The sequence below is a fragment of the Oncorhynchus masou genome, chromosome 9 (assembly GCF_036934945.1).
Source record: "Oncorhynchus masou masou isolate Uvic2021 chromosome 9, UVic_Omas_1.1, whole genome shotgun sequence".
NCBI lineage: Eukaryota > Metazoa > Chordata > Actinopteri > Salmoniformes > Salmonidae > Oncorhynchus > Oncorhynchus masou.
This window is the reverse complement of record NC_088220.1, coordinates 51,057,460-51,079,181: the sequence shown is the minus strand read 5'-3', so window position 1 is coordinate 51,079,181 and position 21,722 is coordinate 51,057,460. Positions and strand designations below refer to the sequence as shown.

General features: G+C 43.0%; 1 protein-coding gene across 1 annotated transcript in view; it reads right to left on the bottom strand.

Annotated features, from left to right (window-relative positions):
* Positions 1-21,722, bottom strand: part of LOC135546129 (leucine-rich repeat and fibronectin type III domain-containing protein 1-like protein) — a 146,502-nt gene that overhangs the window by 62,892 nt on the left and 61,888 nt on the right. The window contains exon 2 of the mRNA XM_064974297.1: positions 1,390-1,607. Coding sequence (XP_064830369.1) covers positions 1,390-1,511 — 122 coding nt within the window. The 5' untranslated portion in view covers positions 1,512-1,607. The remainder of the gene's footprint in view (positions 1-1,389; positions 1,608-21,722) is intronic.

Sequence of the window (21,722 nt, the reverse complement as noted above, 5' to 3'; positions counted from 1 at the left end):
AGAGGGTTCTACATAGAATCCAAAAGGATTCTACCTGGAACCAAAAGGGTTTAACCTGGAACCAAAAAGGATTCTCCTATGGGGACAGCAGAAGAACCCGTTTCAAACCCTTTTTTCTAATGGTGTAGCTTGATGGAGAAACCTCAAGGACTGATTTACAAAATATGGATTGCATTTAAATGGTTTTCATATTAATACAATGTCACCTTTGGTGTGCCAAACGAATGGCAAACCAATGAATGAACGCTGTTGTCAGTTCCACTGCACTAATGCATGTTGACTTCCAGTGCTCGGTCCTTGCTCTCCAGATTGTTTACCCTACATCCTAACACTTGGGGAAAAGTGGCAAAAAATCTCCCTGGAAAGGGTTCAAGTACAGTGTCTCTTTCTATGACTGGGGACTTTATGTTCACATTCCAAGCTGTCTCTCTATCTCTGCCATCTAACATGACTCTAATCAATGTGAAGTGGGGCAAATGAGCCTCTCTAAGAATAGGCCAGGCACTCTCCCTTCGAGGGAAGGGGGGTGGGGGGGCGTTCTCTCAGACAGGCCTATAAAACATTCCAATATCAGTCTTATTCCCTAGACGCCTCAAACTCAACACTGTACCTCGAAGCCAGTTCCTCTGCCAGTTCCGTTGTCTTGTCATTGTTCTTCTCCAATCAGGGACTGATTTAGACCCGGGACACCAGGTATGTGCAATTAATTATCCGGTAGGAAAGAAAACCAGCAGGGTCCAGACCTCGTAGGGTCAGAGTTGAGTGCTCATGCACAGACCATACGGTATACTCCAGTGACATTTAATCACTATTTAAGAGGAATTAAGCCACTATTACTACCTAAGATGTGGCCCATTTACTCTAATTATGAGTTTTAGTTCTGGTGCCTGTATTATCCAAATAAGCACCCACATGTCAATGGCGTGCTCCTCTAATCACATGACATCATGCAGCTAATGAGTGTGTTTACCTGGCAGTGTGTACAGTGAAATATGAGAACCTGCATCCAGATTGTGCATTAAAGCATCAACTACCTTGGAGTCTTAATTGCATACACATCATGGAACAAGCAGTTAATAGCAAGTCGTTTATCATGTTTACACATTCAACGAGGGGATATCAGGGTAGAGCAAGTCATTATTTCATCAACATTTCCTACAGTAAGTTAGTCTGCAGCTGCTGTGTGACACAGGGTCAAAGTCTCCGCAGACTGTTATAGAAGTCAGCTGTGCTCCAATATCCGCACTAGCATACTACCACTTAGAATGAAGAAATGCTTTGGCCATGAACTCTAAGTAGATAGTATTCTAGGGAAGGTTTCGGAACACAGCCACGTCATGTTCTGTCCTTGAGGGAAAAAACCCACCGAGGCCATGCTATTCAGCGTACCTTATAGACGTGGAGGGGAAGCCACCACTTGGAGTCGTCCACAAGCCGGCGGCCTGGGCTCTCATCCGTGTATGTGGGTAGCCTCCACTCTGTTCTATGTTGACAGCTTTGGCTGGACTCATGTTGACAGCTTTTACTTTGGCTGGACTCAAGCCTGCCCGACGTTAAGACTCCTCTCCGCCTGTCATTGGCTCAGCTCGGGCCACCTGCCAATCTGCCTGTGATTGACACGGAGAGGAAAAAAAAACACAGATGAGGAAAAGAAAAACACACACCAACTGTCACTTTTACAGATACATTTACATATAAAGTTAATTAACTCGACCACGACAAAAAACTGATTACGTCTTAGAGAACAGACAGAAAAACACAAGAAGTTGAAAAATAACTAATTTTCCACCGGAGCTGAGTATCAAATCAAATCAAATTTTATTTGTCACATACACATGGTTAGCAGATGTTAATGCGAGTGTAGTGAAATGCTTGTGCTTCTAGTTCCGACAATGCAGTAATAACCAACAATTAATCTAGCTAACAATACCAAAACTACTACCTTATAGACACAAGTGTAATGGGATAAAGAATATGTACATAAAGATATATGAATGAGTGATGGTACAGAACGGCATAGGCAAGATGCAGTAGATGGTATTGAGTACAGTATATACATATGAGATGAGTATGTACACAAAGTGGCATAGTTAAAGTGGCTAGTGATACATGTATTACATAAAGATGCAGTAGATGATATAGAGTACAGTATATACGTATACATATGAGATGAATAATGTAGTGTATGTAAACATTATATTAGGTAGCATTGTTTAAAGTGGCTAGTGATATATTTTACATCATTTCCCATCAATTCCCATTATTAAAGTGGCTGGAGTTGAGTCAGTGTGTTTGCAGCAGCCACTCAATGTTAGTGGTGGCTGTTTAACAGTCTGATGGCCTTGAGATAGAAGCTGTTTTTCAGTCACTCGGTCCCAGCTTTCATGCACCTGTACTGACCTCGCCTTCTGGATGATAGCGGGGTGAACAGGCAGTGGCTCAGGTGGTTGTTGTCCTTGATGATCTTTATGGCCTTCCTGTGACATCGGATGGTGTAGGTGTCCTGGAGGGCAGGTAGTTTGCCCCCGGTGATGCATTGTGCAGACCTCACTACCCTCTGGAGAGCCTTACGGTTGTGGGCGGAGCAGTTGCTGTACCAGGCGGCGATACAGCCCAACAGGATGCTCTCGATTGTGCATCTGTAGAAGTTTGTGATTGCTTTTGGTGACAAGCCGAATTTCTTCAGTCTCCTGAGGTTGAAGAGGCACTGCTGCGCCTTCTTCACCACACTGTCTGTGTGGGTGGACCAATTCAGTTTGTCGGTGATGCGTACGCCGAGGAACTTAAAACTTACTACCCTCTCCACTACTGTTCCATCGATGTGGATAGGGGGGTGTTCCCTCTGCTGTTTCCTGAAGTCCACAATCATCTCCTTAGTTTTGTTGACATTGAGTGTGAGGTTATTTTCCTGACACCACGCTCCGAGGACCCTCACCTCCTCCCTGTAGGAGACGTTTCAGAAATTGCTTTTCATTCATCAATACGCGGTGGCCTTGAGCAGTGTGGGCGATAAATTATAAACAATTTATGTTGAATTTAAATGAAAAATCCCAAAAGATTTACATGATTTCACTGTGGTAGCTGACTGTGCATATTCACAAGACAATGACATTAAAGTTGTGGATAGAGCTTTGTAATAAGGTCATGTTCTCACACAGATTATATGGGATTTTTTGGGGGGGAGGCATTTGGACTGCTACAGGGGATTTGGGTAATGGTTGCATTGAGAAAGCCGGTGAGATCAAGCGCTCAGTTGAAATCTCTGGCAGCTCATCGTTGCGTCATAATTTTTCTTGTGGCCCTTCAGGGCTTGAATATACATTTCAAACAGACCTCAGGAAGGCTCAGTCATCCCTGTATATATTAGCATGTTTTATATCTGTCATGCAAACCCTACAGAGTAGACAATATGCACACTGAGCTACACTGCATGGGACCTGAACTGGACAACTGAACTGATCACTACAGCATTGCAGCCTTTGCACCTTGAATGCATTTCTCTCAGTGGGAAACTAAAACATTTGTAGTGCTTGTCTAATCAGACAAATTAACATGCTAATATTGCTGTTAAATAAACAAACAAAGCAACACCTGATTAAACCTATTCATTAATGAATATTGAAGGATTTTCTGCTCTATCGACTGGATATGTATTCGTTTAGCAATACATGCATCCCTACAGGCATCTACTGAGTTGTAAACGAGTCACACTAGTGAGTTATGTTATCCCCTTTAATCAGAGACAGCGTTAGACATGATACTAGAGGATAAAATCGAAACATGACGAGGCACACACACGTAAACATGGACTCACGTGTGCATAGTCACTCACTCACTGACATACCCTGAGGCTTGGCATCTTGGCCGTGTCATAAAGACAACATCAAATGAAATCTTTCCACTCTAACAACAGCCTCCCCTGCACCGTCTCAAATCAGCTCCATCTGACAGCCAGAGCAACCAGTCTGGCAAGCAAGAGACAGTGTCACAGTTTTTTTTCTTCTTCTACAGTTCATGTAATCGCTCCCTCTCACTATCAACATCAACCCTGCACAGCTCTCCTATCTCGCAGTACAGCAGCCGGAATTCGAGCCTCTGGTGCTTTACAACCCTCTGATATTGCTAATAGCTGGAAAGGTCAAACGCACATCTTAGTAGAATGGTTGCTCAGGCTTATCAGTAGGACAGTCTCCCCCTCTTCCTTTTTCAAATCGTTCACATCTGACATCTAGGGCAAGGGGTTTCAAGGTCGGCTCAAAACGTGGAAATCAAACAAAATTAGAAGAGCGCTTGTAATCAACCATCCCTCTATTTGCACAAGATTCATCACCTGGGGTTTCCTTTAACGGTTGGTCGCCCCACTGTGGACCCGTTGCTGTGTTCCTCATCTGAGACATGTCCGAGGCAGCTAAAGAGCAACATTTATCAGTCCAGCAGGTCTTGCTCATACTGATGTCTCCGGTGGTGGTCAGTGGTCACACACGGTGTCAGACCTCTCCACAACTACGGCGTTAGGATGGAGTCAACTGAATGGTCTTCTAAAATGGACCTTCGGGGCTCAGGTTTTCATTGCAACAGGTTTAGTCATGACACTGGGGGTGCAAAGAAGTGACACCCGGTTCCCTTCGTGGCTCTGATTGTCTCTGAACTCGCCACAACCCAATCGTTTGCAGCAGATGGGTGTCAGTGGTTATGGTCATCTGATGACCAGAAGTCCCGGCAGAAGCCAACCAGAAGCCAACCTTCTCTCTGTTCCCCAGGTGTGAGGGTAGAGGAAGGCAAAAGATCCAGAAATGGCTGCAACCTGCAAACGTTCCTCCCTAACCAACCAATATGCAGTGTGTAGTCACTCCAGTCAGCAAAGGAGACAGGCTGTCATGTTGTTACTGCATTGTTGTTTTTTTTGTTTTTGTTGTTGTTGTGGAAGATGCACCTGTCATTTGTTCAACGAAGGGATTTGTCACAAGCTGCAACACTTCGACATGCCCGTGTCTCCTTTCACTGTCAGTATGACACATGGTTCTTCTGAAGATATTGAATTACAGGTACCTAGATGTACATTGGGCCTAGTAGGCTGCTACCAAAAAAGCTTGAGTGCCGTGCTAAAGCAATGAGTGACTATGTTATGGACAGTGCTTCTTAGCAGCCACTCCATTGTGAAGGTGTTTTCTGGTTTTAAGGCTTCCAGGGGCTGAGTCATAGTGCAGAAAGAAAAGGGTCGATGTGAATGCAGATGGATTTGCTCACTGCAACACTGCAGCCACGTGGAAATGCTTTCATTTGGCTCTCCTTAACAGCCTAGGTAAGCAATAGTCACTCTACACACACTAGGTAAACACAGTGAGGTAAACAAGAGTGTCGGAGAGTGGATCTAAACCACACAGTCTAAGAAGAGCCAGTCCCCCCCCCTTCCTCTCCATGAGGGATAAAACAACATATGCTGACTTCAAGGCAATCCAAACATTATTAGTCTTGGATGAACAATTGACAATCCTCAAGATTCTCAGCCCATTTGAGTTCAAGGGAGAAAGAGAGAGAGAGAGAGAGAGCTTCACTTAAGCACTTTCTCAGCTTGCCACCCTGTCAGTCTTTGAATTCAGTCAAGCCAACCCCATAACCCCCCCCCCCAACCCCCAAATAGCTAACCTCAGGAGAAAACAAGGAAAGAGACTGTGTATGTGTGATAAAGAGAGAGAGAGAGAAAACAGAGCAAGCAAGAAAGAAAGAGAATGAGAAAAGGGGGGAAAGCACTTACTTAGAGTTTTCCCAGCATGCTTTGTACCTTAAATCCACTGCACACATCCGCCCTCGCCCAAAAAGCACAATCAGATAGATTTAGGTTGGGAGTGACAACGAGAGAGAAATCTAATTGCTATTTCACGATTTTGGGAGGAGAAAATGGCTCCCATTCGCTGTAGGCCCCACTGTCCAAAGAGCAATTTTCTCTATATTATAAAGATGATGTGCCACCCTGACCACAGAGCCAGGAGTGAGCATGAATTGTTTCACCCTGGGGGAGAAAGAGAGATATATATATATAGAGAGAGAGAGTGAGACAGAGAGATACCTGGCGTATGAGTGATGGGCTATAAAAAACACCCAGCTTCAATCCGAATCACCCTGCTCTGGAGTGCAGAGGCAGAGCGGCCTGTACTTTCTTCCTATGGAATAACCTGTGTGATGAATTGGAGTTGCAGAGGGCAGCGTCAATGGGCCAGCCTCCCATTTAGTTGAAATGTGAGCAAAGGTGGTTTGGTAAAGTCAAGGCAACATTACATTACATTAAATGAAATGTCAATCAATCAATCACACTAGCGGTTATGTAATAAAAATACACCACAAGGCCAAAAGTATGTGGGATTTCCAAAATTCCAAAATCATGGGCATTAATATGGGGTTGCCCCCCCCCCCCCCTTTGCTGCTGTCATAGCCTCCACTCTTCTGGGAAGGCTTTTCACTAATTGTTATGATGGTGCCACATTGAGTCACTGAGCTCTTCAGTAAGGCAATTCTACTGTCAATGTTTGTCTATGGAGATTGCATGGCTGTATACTTGACCTGTCAGCAATGGGTGTGGCTGAAATAGCCAAATCCACTAATTTGAAGGGTTGTCCACATACATTTAATTTGAATAGAAAAACACATACAGGTTAACATGATGTTTGCCAATGGCAAATGTTAAAGACAAGGTATGTCTGATTTTGTATGGCAGGCCCTTGACTTACCGTGAACAAATCCTGCTTAAGTTTACATTCAGTGTTGGCTTCACCTGCTAGCCTCTTTGATCGTGACTTTGCCAAGTCATTTTATTTGCCTATGTCGAGAAGTTTAATTCAATCATGATTTGGAAAGAAATCATATTTTTTTCAAAGCTTTATTCTGAAAGGACCCTAAGCTACAGTATTCTGAGGAAAACTTTGGAGAGTAAACTAGGGGAACTAGAGTTTAGCAATTCTATCATTTCTCAATTCCAATCCAGACGTGAGAGGAACAGCAAGTATGCTCAGATTTCTTTACACTTTCAAATTGCTGCCTCAACTCAACCTTGCATCTCCGTGGAGTGAATACAGAGTGTGCGTGTTTGTGTGTCTGTCTGTCTGTGATATGGGTGGATGGGTGAGAGATGAAATACACAGTGAAGAGGATGATCAATGCTACGCAGTTTAACCCCACAGCACCACATAAAACATGTACTTGATTACTGCCAGAAACATATGCCCTCGCTACATATCAAATAGAATTAATGCCATTAAGAGCCTCCAATAGGCATTGAATTGCAGGTGGAAGGCAGGGCCAATGAACCTCAATGCATAAGACAAGTGACAGACCTTGAGTCTCATTCTCCAATCAATTTATATCAACAGCAGAGATATAATTAAATTAGTGCTGCACTCACAATGGCGTCGCCCAGTCGAGAAACAACTGCCTCAGTAAAGTGGGCTGGAGGCAGGTGACCTTGCGCTCATACACTCTGAGAAAAAAGGGTTCCAAAAGTGTTCTTCGGCTGTCCCAATAGAACCATTTTTCGTTTCAGATTGAACCCTTTTGGGTTCCATGAAGAAAGGGCTCTTCATGGAACCCAAAAAGGGTTCTAACTGGACCAAAATAGCGTTAATCATCTCCAATGGGGACAGCCAAAGAAATATTTTAGGTTCTAGATGGCATCTTTTTTTCTAAGAGTGTAGGAAGACATGTCAGAAAATGCAGTGCAGTGCTTCCAGAGGAATGCAGAAAAAGAGGAGGAAATAGGAGAGGTAGAAAAGAGAAGAGAGAGAAAGCAGCGTGACGCCTGTTCCATCTCATGCCAGGGTATCTCGGGATAACTGGGTTGAGATCAGCCTTGTCAAACAAAGACCTGGTAGCTGCTATTTTAAGAGGTGGGGTGAAGATTGGTGTGAGGCGTGCTTTCCCCCCCCCTCCTGCTGTGTCTGGGAAGTGGGTGAGAAAGAAGGTGGAAGGTTTATCACACAATCACACTCCCTGTACAGGTAGGCTTACAACAGTAACAAGCACAGGCAGCCACCAAAGACAGACTCCACCACACTTCAGACAGTAGTAATCTCCACCAATCAGTTTTGAAGACAAACTTTATTTGGTCACAGGCCAAAAATCGCATCATCGTGTATTCTGCTGATTTTCATGCTTTTCAGATAACCCGAAAAGACAGTTTTAAATGTTCATCAGGGAGTGGGTGACACACAGTAATACATGTGTTTCTGTGCACATCTTCAAAGTCATGCTAATGCATGTCCAAACAGTAGTCATGTTCACCTTTCCCTTTCAAGACGATTTGATACATCATGGGCTCCTATACAATAAATGAACGATACGTGGACCGATGCACTCGCATCCGATGTGTATCGGTGAATCGTCACATCTCTAGAAATATATACATTTAAATAGAATACTTCGTGACTGAAGAGACTGTGTCATTCACCGTTCGGGGGTCATACGTATCATGTCAGTCAGCTGGCTTTTCCAATAAATACCATCAGTTTATTGTAGTGGTGTTTACTATTTAATAAATCAGTGAATCGACCTGCGTCACTGAGAGTAGTGTGCAGCCAGAAACCCCTTATTTGAGAACTGATTCAGTAGAAGCCTAAAATAACGTCACTGTCAAAGCCCTCATATCAATTTCTATCTCCTTCCTCCCCTCTTCAAAGGGAGCTCAGTGTCCCCCTGTGATTGATGTCAGATCCAATAAGGAAGCTGACGCAGAAAACCTCATCAAATTATACCCTGTCTTTTTGACAGGAAGTCGGCCTGGGTTCAAGACTTTACCTACTCCCCCGTAGGCATTAATTGATTTCTCCCGTCTGCCCTGACATGCCGTATTCATCTCAGATACTGAGAGATTTACACCGCTGCCAAAGAGTACCATCTAAGAGCACTTAATTGAATTACTGTCATACAGTCTTTAGTTAATTGCCTCCCTAATAATGCACCACATTCCCTTGTCTGGGAGAGAGATGGTGCATTTAAGTACATGGAAGAACTGACTTCATACTATGAGGCAGAGGGAAGAAAGGGATTTGAAACCTCAATCCCTTGTTAAGTTGTTATCCTCCCCTGAATCTCTGGCAGTCATTTTGCCAAGTGCAGCCACATCAGGACTGGCTAGTCAGTGGAACAGATTGTATTGCACAACTTCCTCCGAGTGCTAGCTACTTTGGCCAAGGTGCACGTTCTGTCTACTTGAGAATGATGTATCCTGGCGCCATTATCTTGTCTCGGTGAAGGGGAAATGGGTGGGAGGGGAAACAGTAAACAATTTACCGTTCTTAACAAGGCTGTCTATCATCAGATTGGTTCATATTGGAAAGGAGGGCAGATTGTACAGAAATCATTGGCAAAATGTCAAGCACACATAAGACGTTATGCCATATTTATTAGAAATTCAATCAAATAACGAAATTATACATGCACGTAAATATCGTCTACTGGGTCACGATGCAGACAGACGGTTGCCTTTTACAGGATATTAAATGGGCCATTTGAATACAGAGTATGAGTCACACTATCCTTGGATTGGTGGGCACATCACATTAGATTCCATTGACTCCTTATAAAAGGGATATTTAATAAAGACACTGTCGTGGAATGTGTGCTGTACAATGCAGCATGGCTATTATCCAGTATGACAGACATCCAGTTGAACTTGTAATTGGTGAAGACTGGCCATATTCAGCTTACAAAATACTCGTTCTTCTGTAAATAGGCCAGGTCTAATCATAAGCTCAACATAACATATATCAAAATATACAGAAAAGTTTCTGAACCACGTAAATATTTGAACAACAACATGCCTAAAACTCCAGCCAGTGTAGAGGTGTTTACAAGGTGCAGCTGATAAGGCTCAGCATGGTAATGAGTGGTCATATGAGCACAGGGAAATGGAGGCAACGTGCCGGTACGCTTATATTGCTCATCACTAGAGATTGTTTGTCATTCAAGCCTCAACATGCTCTCCAAATTCATTGACCCCTCCTGCGAGAGATTGAATTTTGTATATGGGTGAAAGTCTATGTGGTCTCCAAAACTTGAAGAATACTTACCGGTATTATAATAACAGACATGAGCAGGTGAAGTGACTCTCAATAACAGGCAGGCTAACATTATGCATGCACTCTGGTGAGGATGCATACGTTAGTATGGTCAGATATTGGTTTTAGTTGTTGGGTGGCATTGGGCATAGTGCATAGTCAGATATAATATTGCATTGTATAGTCAGTGCAAAGAGGGGATGGATCTCAAATATGATCTGACCCTAACCTTCAGCTGAAATGGCAGTGAAATTAATATATATATATACAGTGGGGCAAAAAAGTATTTAGTCAGCCACCAATTGTGCAAGTTTACCCACTTAAAAAGATGAGAGAGGCCTGTAATTTTCATCATAGGTACACTTCAACTATGACAGACAAAATGAGAAAGAAAAAAAATCCAGAAAATCACATTGTAGGATTTTTATGAATTCATTTGCAAATTATGGTAGAAAATAAGTATTTGGTCACCAACAAACAAGCAAGATTTCTGGCTCTCACAGACCTGTAATTTCTTCTTTAATAAGAGGTTCCTCTGTCCTCCACTCGTCACCTGTATTAATGGCACCTGTTTGAACTTGTTATCAGTATAAAAGACACCTGTCCACAACCTCAAACAGTCACACTCCAAACTCCACTATCGCCAAGACCAAAGAGTTGTCAAAGGACACCAGAAACAAAATTGTAGACCTGCACCAGGCTGGGAAGACTGAATCTGCAATAGGTAAGCAGCTTGGTTTGAAGAAATCAACTGTGGGAGCAATTATTAGGAAATGGAAGACATACAAGACCACTGATAATTTCCCTCGATCTGGGGCTCCACGCAAGATCTCACCCTGTGGGGTCAAAATGAACACAAGAACTGTGAGCAAAAATCCCAGAACCACACGGTGGGACCTAGTGAATGACCTGCAGAGAGCTGGGCCCAAAGTAACAAAGCCTACCGTCAGTAACACACTACGCTGCCAGGGACTCAAATCCTGCAGTGCCAGACGTATACCCCTGCTTAAGCCAGTACATGTCCAGGCCCGTCTGAAGTTTGGATGGAGCATTTGGATGATCCAGAAGAAGATTGGGAGAATGTCATATGGTCAGATGAAACCGAAATATAACTTTTTGGTAAAAACTCAACTCTTTGTGTTTGGAGGACAAAGAATGCTAAGTTGCATCCAAAGAACACCATACCTACTGTGAAGCATGGGGGTTGAAACATCATGCTTTGGGGCTGTTTTTCTGCAAAGGGACCATGACGACTGATCCGTGTAAAGGAATGAATGAATGGGGCCATGTATCGTGAGATTTTGAGTGAAAACCTCCTTCCATCAGCAAGGGCATTGAAGATGAAACGTGGCTGGGTCTTTCAGCATGACAATGATCCCAAACACACTGCCCGGGCAACGAAGGAGTGGCTTCGTAAGAAGCATTTCAAGGTCCTGGAGTGGCCTAGCCAGACTCCAGATCTCAACCCCACAGAAAATCTTTGGAGGGAGTTGAAAGTCCATGTTGCCTATGATGAATATTACAGGTCTCTCTCATCTTTTTAAGTGGGAGAACTTGCACAATTGGTGGCTGACTAAATACTTTTTTGCCCCACTGTATATATATATTTTTATCTTTATTTTAACTACGCAAGTCAGTTAAGAACTAATTCTTATTTTCAATGATGGCCTAGGAACAGTGGGTTAACTGCCTGTTCAGGGGCAGAACGACAGATTTGTACCTTGCTCTAACCACTAGTCTACCCTGCCGCCCCGGCTCAAGATGGCTGCTTCACCCTGAAAGACAAATCCCAATCAAGCAGCCCTGATTTTCTCAAAGAGACCAAGAAGAGCGATAATCTTCTTCTAATCTTGGCCAAGTACTTTTTGTGAAATTGGAAAAAACTGAATCTTAAGAACAGTAATTTTGTCCAAATGCCTGTTCACAAGAGCTCTTAAACACCACCGCACCTCAACACGGACAATCACCTTCAACACTCTGGGGCATATGTTCACACCACTCGCACATTCACACAACACTAACTAGGCATCCATCAAGACCAATTTCCCACTCTCTCCCTCTCTCACTCTCACCCCCCCCCCCGGAGACAGCTCCATGCAGTAGTAGGTTGGAACTTTCATCACAGCAGGGTTATTTTGAATGGCTGCTCTGGGATCAGATCTGGGATCAAGTGGTAGGTCGTACGGATGGATGGACATGCTGTAAAGCCTGTGAAGCCCACCCAAGCCCCTCCTCATCTTCCTCCCAGGGAGTGATATAGCATTGTGTAATAAACACTCAGTCAAGAGTGATGGTGATGGTGGGGGGGCCTGGCGCTACCCGTTTGATGTCAGCCTCCTCTGCACTCCTGCTGCGCTCAGATTCCTATCTGGGTGTCGACCAACCTCAATTTGCAACACATCAAATGGAAGACTAGAGCATGTCACTCACATCACCGAGACTGTGGTAAGAAAATGTGGCACTGACACTAGCTCTTTAAATGACAGAAGAACGAACATTCTCCAGTGACAATGTGATATGTACAGTCGGCCTACTTATAGAAATAACCTCCTGCAAAAGGCATGTGTTCTTTAGACTGTTGAAAGAACATTTGTGTCGTAAGTGTTGCATCGTTAGAGAGAGCATAATGAAGTGACACTCATGCCTTTAGACCACAGAAAGAAATATTCTGTATTGACACTGACATGTCCTTCTGACTAAAGAAAGAACAATCTACTGTGACTCACACCACCCTCTATGTTAATATTATCTTCAGCCTGGATATATGATGGGAAGGGGTAGTTTATACGGCTACTTTAGCAGGATTGTTTCAAAAAATGATTCCTGCCCATCACCTCATTACAGGAAAGAATTGAAACCCAGGAAAAAGTGGATTACTTTCAAAATGAGGCCAGTGAATATGCAGGCCACATAAGAATACAAAAGACTATATTTGTGAGGAAATTAGTTGCGATAAAGAAAAAAGACCAAATTACAGAGGAAGAGAGAAAATTATAATTTTCTCAGGGAAATGAAGAAAACAGCGACAATGCATCGAAACAGACAAACCACCCGTAAAACAGAAAAGGGAGAAAGAGAGAGAGAGAGAGAGAGGGAGAGAGAGGGATAGAGAGTGAAGGAGCCCACCGGGCACACACTGGTCGAATCTATATTGTTTCCATATCATTTCAATCAAATTAAGTTGAACCAATGTGGGATTGATGTTGAATTGATGTCTGTGCCTAGTGGGAAGTATTTGTACTAGGCTATTTGAAATTCCATGCCATTGTTGCTTGATAATGAAGTAACTAGCTACTGCACCTCCACACTACACACAGGGCAAACCTGTATTAGCATTCCTTAGTGTTACATTTCTCTTCCTTAGAGGACAAGGAGACAGGAGAGAAATCTCGCTCATGTGGTAAATTACCATGTCTGTGTTAGCTGAAGGGAACTACGTAGGTCATCATTAAGGGTGCTGTCCCCAGAGTTTCAAATACCAAATGTCTCTACAAAGAATGAGGACTTATACTATATATAAATACCCAAGGATACCAGTCATTATCAAACAGGGCTTAAAAGCAGTAAAATTATCAAATTAAGTGTACTCAAGGGCTTAGACTCATCACAAGGAATCTGCATCCAAGATGGCATAGCAGTAGGACGTGTGTGTGTGTCTTTGTCTTATCCCATGTAAATAGCTGGTCCTTTTCGGATATATCTTAATCTCACTTTCTATCTATGAACTAAATATACTTTCCTGCAATCCGCCTCACCCAATGTGGTACGGATCTGCTATTTTTATTCCTTATAACTGGAACTTCCATCAGGAGCTAGCCAGCTAACTAGATACTAGTCTTTGTTAACCCCGGCTAGCGGTCTTCACATTTTTCTCGGTCAGCAGCCAGCCTTAGCTCGGACAATACCTGCCGGTCTGTACAGAGCAATATCAACCCAGAGTATATCGGACTGCTTCTCTCTACCACATCACCGGATTCCTGCCACTCTGGATCATTACACCAGATCATCGCAGCTCGCTAGCTGCAAACAAGTGGCTACTGTTAGCTAATGCCTCTGTCCCAAAGCAAGCACCAGCTAGCCGAACTAGCCTAGAGCTAGGCCCATATATCAGATAATTCTAGGGCTACAATACCTCCTTTTCCAATTGGCCCGGGACCTTTATTGTCGACATGGAGCCCCGCCAATCCATCACGACTGGGCTGCCGACGTATGTGGTCTCAACAGGCTATTCTGTTACGATGTCGTCGAAGAACAATCTACTAGTCAGGGCCTGCTAGCTTTCTGAACGCTGTGTCCCCTGCTCGGCTAGCATAGTAGTGACTACCGAACGGCACCCTGACTCACCTATTGCTGCTCTTTTGACCCTATGATTACTTGGCTACACAGCTGATGCCCCTTGGACTGTTTCAATAACACAGTACCTCATTTCATTTACCTGTTGGCCCCAGCCTCGAACTCAGGTCCTGTATGTACCTAACAGACCCGTTCTGCCCATTCATCACCATTTACCCGTTGTTGTCTTAACTCTCCTGATCAACACCTGTGATTGTCAATATGCCTTGTCTACTGCAGTCTTGGCTAGTTCTTATTGTTCACTGTAGATCCCTCATTTGTTTGCTTAGATGGTTCTTTTGTCACACCCCACACACATGCAGAGACCTCATCTGACTTAACTGGTGTCTCCAGGGACGAAACCTCTCTCATCATCACTCAACACCTAGGTGTACCTCCACTGTACTCACATCCTACCATACCATTGTCTGTACATTACACCCTGAATCTATTCTAACACGCCCACAAATCTGCTCCTTTTATTCTCTGTCCCCAACACACTAGACGACTAGTTCTTATAGCCTTTAGCCTTTAGCCGTACCCTTATCCTACTCCTCCTCTGTTCCTCTGGTGATGTTGAGGTTAACCCAGGCCCTGTAGCCCCTAGTTCCACTCATGTTCTCCAGGCATTATCATTTGTTGACTTCTGTAACAGTAAAAGCCTTGGTTTCATGCATGTTAACATCAGAAGCCGCCTCCCTAAGTTTGTTTTATTCACTGCCACACTCCGTCAACCCTGATGTCATAGCCGTGTCTGAATCCTGGACAAATTCTGAAATTTACACCCCTAACTACAACATTTTCCACCAAGATAGAACTGACAAAGGGGGTGAAGTTGCAATCTACTGCAGAGATAGTATGCAGAGTTCTGTCATGCTATCCAGGTCTGAGCCAAAACAGTTTGAGCTTCTACTTTTAAAAATCCACCTTTCCAGAAATAAGTCTCTTACTGTTGCCGCTTGTTATAGACCACCCTCAGCCCTCCGCCCCCAGGTGTGCCCTAGACACCATATGTGAATTAATTACCCCCCATTTATCTTCAGAGTTTGTACTGTTAGGTGACCTAAACTGGGATATTCTTAACACCCTGGCCATCCTACAATCTAAGCTAGATGCCCTCAATCTCACACAAATTATCAAGGAACCTACTAGGTACAACCCTAAATCCGTAAACATGGGTACCCTCATAGATATCATCCTGACCAACCTGCCCTCTAAATACATCTCTGCTCTCTTCAACCAGGATCTCAGCGATAACTGCCTCAATGCCTGTGTCCGTAATGGGTCCGTGGTCAAACGACCACCCCTCATAACTGTCAAACGCTCCCTAAAACACTTCAGCGAGCAGGCCTTTCTAATCGACCTGGCCCAGGTATCCCAGAAGGAAATTGACCTCATTCTGTCCGGTAGAGGATGGATGCCTGGTTGTTCTTTAAAAGTCCTTTCCTCACCATCTTAAATAAGCATTCCCCAATCAAAAAAAAACTAAGGACAGATATAGGCCTTGGTTCATTCCAGACGTGACCACCATTGACCAGCACAAAAGCATCCTATGGCATACTGCATTAGTATCGAATAGCCTCCACGATATGCAACTATTCAGGGAGGTTAGCAACCAATATACACAGGCAGTTTGAAAATGCTATCCTTTGCTTTCCTAACAGAAATTTGCATCCTGTAGCACAAACTCCAATGAGTTCTGGGACACTGTCATGTCCAGTCACAGCAACTTGTCCAAGCTTCCCCCATTTCTCCTTCACCCAAATCCATAGCTGATGTTCTGAAAGAGCTGCAAAATCTCAACCCCTACAAATCAGCTGGGCTAGACAATCTGGACCTTCTCTTTCCAAAATGATCAGCCGCAATTGTTTCAACCCCTATTACAAGCCTGTTTAACCTCTCTTTCATATCATCTGAGATCCCTAAAGATTGGAGAACTGCCGCGGTCATCCCACTTTTCAAAAGGGGAGACACTCTAGACCCAAACTGTTACAGATCTATATCTATCCTACCTTTCTAAAGTCTTCGAAAGCCAAGTTAACAAACAGATCACCGACCATTTCGAATCCCACCGTACCTTCTCCGCTATGCAATCTGGTTTCCGAGCTGGTCATGGGTGCACCTCAGCCACGCCCAACTTCCTAAACGATATCATAACCTATATCGATAAAAGACAATACTGTGCAGCCGTCTTCATCCACCTGGCCGAGGCTTTTGACTCTGTCAATCACCACATTCTTATCGGCAGACTCAACAGCCTTGGTTTCTCAAATGACTGCCTCGCCTGGTTCACCAACTACTTCTCAAATCATGTTCAGTGTGTCAAATCGGAGGGCCTGTTGTCCGGACCTCTGGCAGTCTCTACGGGGGTGCCACATGGATTATTTCTCAGGCCGACTCTTTTCTCTGTATACATCAATGATGTCACTCTTGCTGCTTGTGATTCTCTGATCCACCTCTGCTCATAAATGCAAATAAACTAAATGCATGCTCTTCAACCGATCGCTGCCCACACCTGCCTGCCCGTCTAGCATCACTACTCTGGACGGTTCTGACTTAGAATATGTGGACAACTACAAATACCTAGGTGTCTGGTTAGACTGTAAACTCTCCTTCCAGACTCACATAAAGCATCTCCCATCCAAAATTACATCTAGAATAGTCTTTCTATTTTGCAACAAAGCATACTTCACTCATGCAGGCAAACATACCCTCGTAAAACTGACTATCCTACCAATCCTTGACTTTGGCGATGTCATTTACAAAATAGCCTCCAATACTCTACTCATTAAATTGGATGTAGTCTATCACATTGCCATCCATTTTGTCACCAAAGCCCCATATACTACCCACCACTGTGACCTGTATGCTCTCGTTGGCTGGCCCTGGCTTCATATTAATCGCCAAACCCACTGGCTCCAGGTCATCTATAGGAGGGACTGGTGCACTTCACAAAATAGATGGCGTCACCAGGAAAAAAAATTATGTGGATATATTGAAGCAACATCTCAAGACATCAGTCATGAAGTTAAAGCGTGGTTGCAAATGGGTCTTCAAAATGGACAATGACCCCAAGCATACTTCCAAAGTTGTGGCAAAATGGCTTAAGGACAACAAAGTCAAGGTCTTGGAGTGGCTATCACAAAGCCCTGACCTCAAACGTTTTTGGGCAGAACTGAAAAAGTGTGTGCGAGCAAGGAGGCCTACCAACCTGACTCAGTTACACCAGCTCTGTCAGGAGGAATGGGCAAAAATTCACCCAACTTTGGAGTTTGACCCAAGTTAAACCATACTAATTGAGTGTAAGTAAACTTCTGACCCACTGGGAATGTGATGAAATAAATAAAAGCTGAAATAAAACATTCTCTCTACTATTATTCAGACATTTCACATTCTTACAATTAAGTGGTAATTCTAATTGACCTAAAACAGGGAATTTGTTATTGGATTAAATGTCCGGAATTGTGAAAAACTGAGTTTAAATGTATTTGTCTATAGTGTATGTAAACTTCCGACTTCAAATGTATATTTCACTGGTCATCCCCAAAGCCAACTCCTCATTTTGATTTGATTTGATTTGATTTGATTTAACCGACTTTCTTTCAAGTTTTCTGCTGCCAATGATTGGAATGAATTGCAAAAATCACTGAAGCTGGAATCTTATATCTATCTCACTAACTTTAAGCATCATCTGTCAGAGAAGCTTACCGATCATTGCACCTGTACATGACCCATCTTTTTTTGCTCCTTTTCACCAAAGCATCTCTACTTGCACATTAATCTTCTGCACATCTATCACTCCAGTGTTAATTGCTAAATTGTAATTATTTCGCCCCTATGGCCTATTTATTGCCTTACCTCCCTAATCATACTACATTTGCACACATATTTTTCTATTATGTTATTGACTGTAAGTTGGTTTATCCCATGTGTAACTCTGTGTTGTTTTTGTCACACTGCTTTGCTTTATCTTGGACAGGTTGCAGTTGTAAATGAGAACTTGTTCTCAACTGGTCTACTTGGATAAATAACGTTTAAAAAAATGTAAAAATGTCTTTCTCTAAATATAATGGATAATGCCAAGTCAAGGTGAATCCAGTATCCACTCCAAAAACAAAACAAAGATATCCATAATAAATTGGGCACGGTCGGTCTAAGCAATCTCTTATTAATAACACGTGCTATAGTCTTTATTTGCAATTTGATGAATGACAATATTACTACAAGACATTGGGCCCTCGTCCTCTTGTGAATTTCAATAACAATTCATTTTAAAGCTATCAATATTGCAATAAGCAATGATCACACACTGTAGGCAATGCAATGTGCATGTGCCAAATGTAATATGGGACATCAATGCACTATACCCAATTCTTGTATTGCCTGCCTTAAACCTCCAAAAGCAGGGCCTTAGGAAAGTCTTGAAACATTGCCACACTACTAATCTGGCAGTTAAAAGAGCTCGCTCAAGCCTTGACTGGTCTGATGTCAAAATAACTGCATCATTTAGTCCTCTCAAGGGAATTAGTGCATCAATGATGCATTGGGGGTAAGTGACACTCAACAGCACTTATCAACATTGATTTCCTCCAATCCTGAGCCCCATATCTTATGATATTAAAGGCTAATTCAATATTCATTGGGAATATCATAGAACCCACCCCATGAGTTCAGGAGGAGCAGATACACAGAGAATTAAGGACAAACAGTGGAGCGTTGCTTCATTACACACAGACTAAATGCAGGGCTGGCACAAACACATACTCACTCATACTAAAACACATAATACACATATTACTAACAAAATGTACTCCCTTTTAATCTCTCATACTCCTGCAAACACACTTGCACACACACTTCTACAGATGCCCCCATTGAGAGCATCCTGTCAGGCTGTATCACCGCCTGGTACGGCAATTTCACCTTCAGCAACCGCAGGGCTCTCCACAGGGTTATGCGGTCAGCCCAACGCATCACCGAGGGCACACTGCCTGTCCTCCGGGACATCTACAGCACCCGAATGTAAGAGGAAGGCCTGGAAGATCATCAAGGGCCTCATCATCAACCACCCGAGCCACGGCCTGTATCAAAGCTGGGTCCGAGAGACGTAGAAATAGTTTCTATCGCAAGGCCATTAAACAGTCACCACTACTAGCCCAGTACCCTGCCCTGAACCTTAGTCACTGTTACTAGCCTGGCTACCACCTGGTACTCTACCACGCACCTTCGAGATTACTGCCCTATGTGCATAGAGTCATTGAACACTGATCACTTTAATAATATTTACATACTGTTTCACCAAATTTATACAGTATTTACAGTATTCTAGTCATGGCTCATAATTATATATATATATTTTTGGGGGATTATGTTTGTATTTTTTATTTTCTTGCTAGGTATTACTGCCCTGTTAGAGCTAGAAGCACAAGCATTTCCTACACCTGTGATAACACCTGCAAATCTGTGTACGCAACCAATAATTTGATTTGACACACACCTGCATACAAGGACACACACACACACACACACACACACACACACACACACACGTAATGCGGGAAGCTCCAATCACTGCCACAAATTAGCAACAATCTAAAATACAATTAAATACCGCTCTACCTTCTTTGCATAAGTGAGTGATGGCACTGGCTTGGCCTTGCTCCCATGGGAACTGAAGATGGAGTAGAGCAACAAGGAGCATACGGCACAGGTACGACTCATCATATCGTGTTTGTAGCTCAAGTAAGGCGAATACATACGTCTTATTCCAACACACTACAGTATACTGGTATTGTACAGTACAACATCAACCTGATTGAAAGGGAGTTTGGTCACCTTGGTTCAAATTACTGTATTGCATCAAAATGAATGTATTGCTCTATGACTATTTAACTTCCAACAACGATGCCATTTTTATTATAAAAAGTCATTGGTTTTTCTAAAGTCAGTTAGACTATGACGATTGGCACTCCATTCTAGATGGGGAATGAATTCACAATTCATTTGTTGTGTAAATGCTAAATTACAGAGGGCGGCATTTTCCTGCTAGGCTCTGCAGCGTGATTTCATTTCACAATACACTGCTTACAGGTCCCCAGCTCAGAGTTTACAAACAGTAATAAATGCTGTGAAATTAAATCACAAGGTCGAGAGGCAAACAATTCTGGAAATATCGAGAGGAGCTTTTTCCTTTGCACTGCCTGTCTCTGATTAGTGTAACAGTGGTTTATGTCTCAATAATGTTCACCTCCTGTCGTCTAAGGAATATGCTGAGTTCGTTATTTTGGAGAAACACCGTCAAACAGTTAGCTAATACAGTGGAAAGAAAAAGTATGTGAACCCTTTGAAGGACCTGGATTTCTGCATAAATGGGTCATAAAATGTGATCTGATCTTCATCTAAATCACAACAATAGACAAACACAGTATGCTTAAACTAATAACACACAAATTATTGTATTTTTCTTGTCTATATTGAATAAATAATTGAAACATGAAAGTATGTGAATGACTTCTCCAAAAGCTAATTGGAGTCAGGAGACAGCTAACCTGGAGTCCAATCAATGAGACGAGATTGTTGGTTGAAGTTTCCCTGCCCTATAAAAAACACTCACAAAATTTGAGTTTGCTGTTCACAAGAAGCATTTCCTGATGTGAACCATACCTCGAACAAAGAGATCTCAGAAGACCTAAGATTAAGAATTGTTGTCTTGCATAAAGCTGGAAAGGGTTACAAAAGTATCTCTAAAAGCCTTGATGTTCATCAGTCCACGCTAAGACAAATTCGTAAATGGAGAAAGTTCAGCACTGTTGCTACTCTCCCTAGGAGTGGCCGTCCTGCAAAGATGACTGCAAGAGCACAGCACAGAATGCTCAATGAGGTTAAGAAGAATCCTGGAGTGTCAGCTAAAGACTTACAGAAATCTATGGAACACGCTAACATCTCTGTTGACGAGTCTACGATACGTAAAACACTGAACAAGAATGGTGTCCATGGGAGGACACCACAGCTTCACAAAAGTGCACCTGGATGTTCCACAGCACTACTGGCAAAATATTCTGTGGACAGATTAAGCTAAAGTTGAGTTGTTTGGAAGGAACACACAACTCTGTGTGTGGAGAAAAAAAGGCATAGCACACCAACATCAAAACCTTATCCCAACTGTAAAGTATGGTGAAGGGATTATCATGGTTTGCGGCTGCTTTGTTGCCTCAGGGCCTGGATAGCTTGCTATCATTGACGGCAACCCGATTGAGATGCTGTGGTATGACCTCAAGAGAGAGGCTCACCCCAGACATCCCAAAAATATTGCTGAACTGAAACAGTTTTGTAAAGAGGAATGGT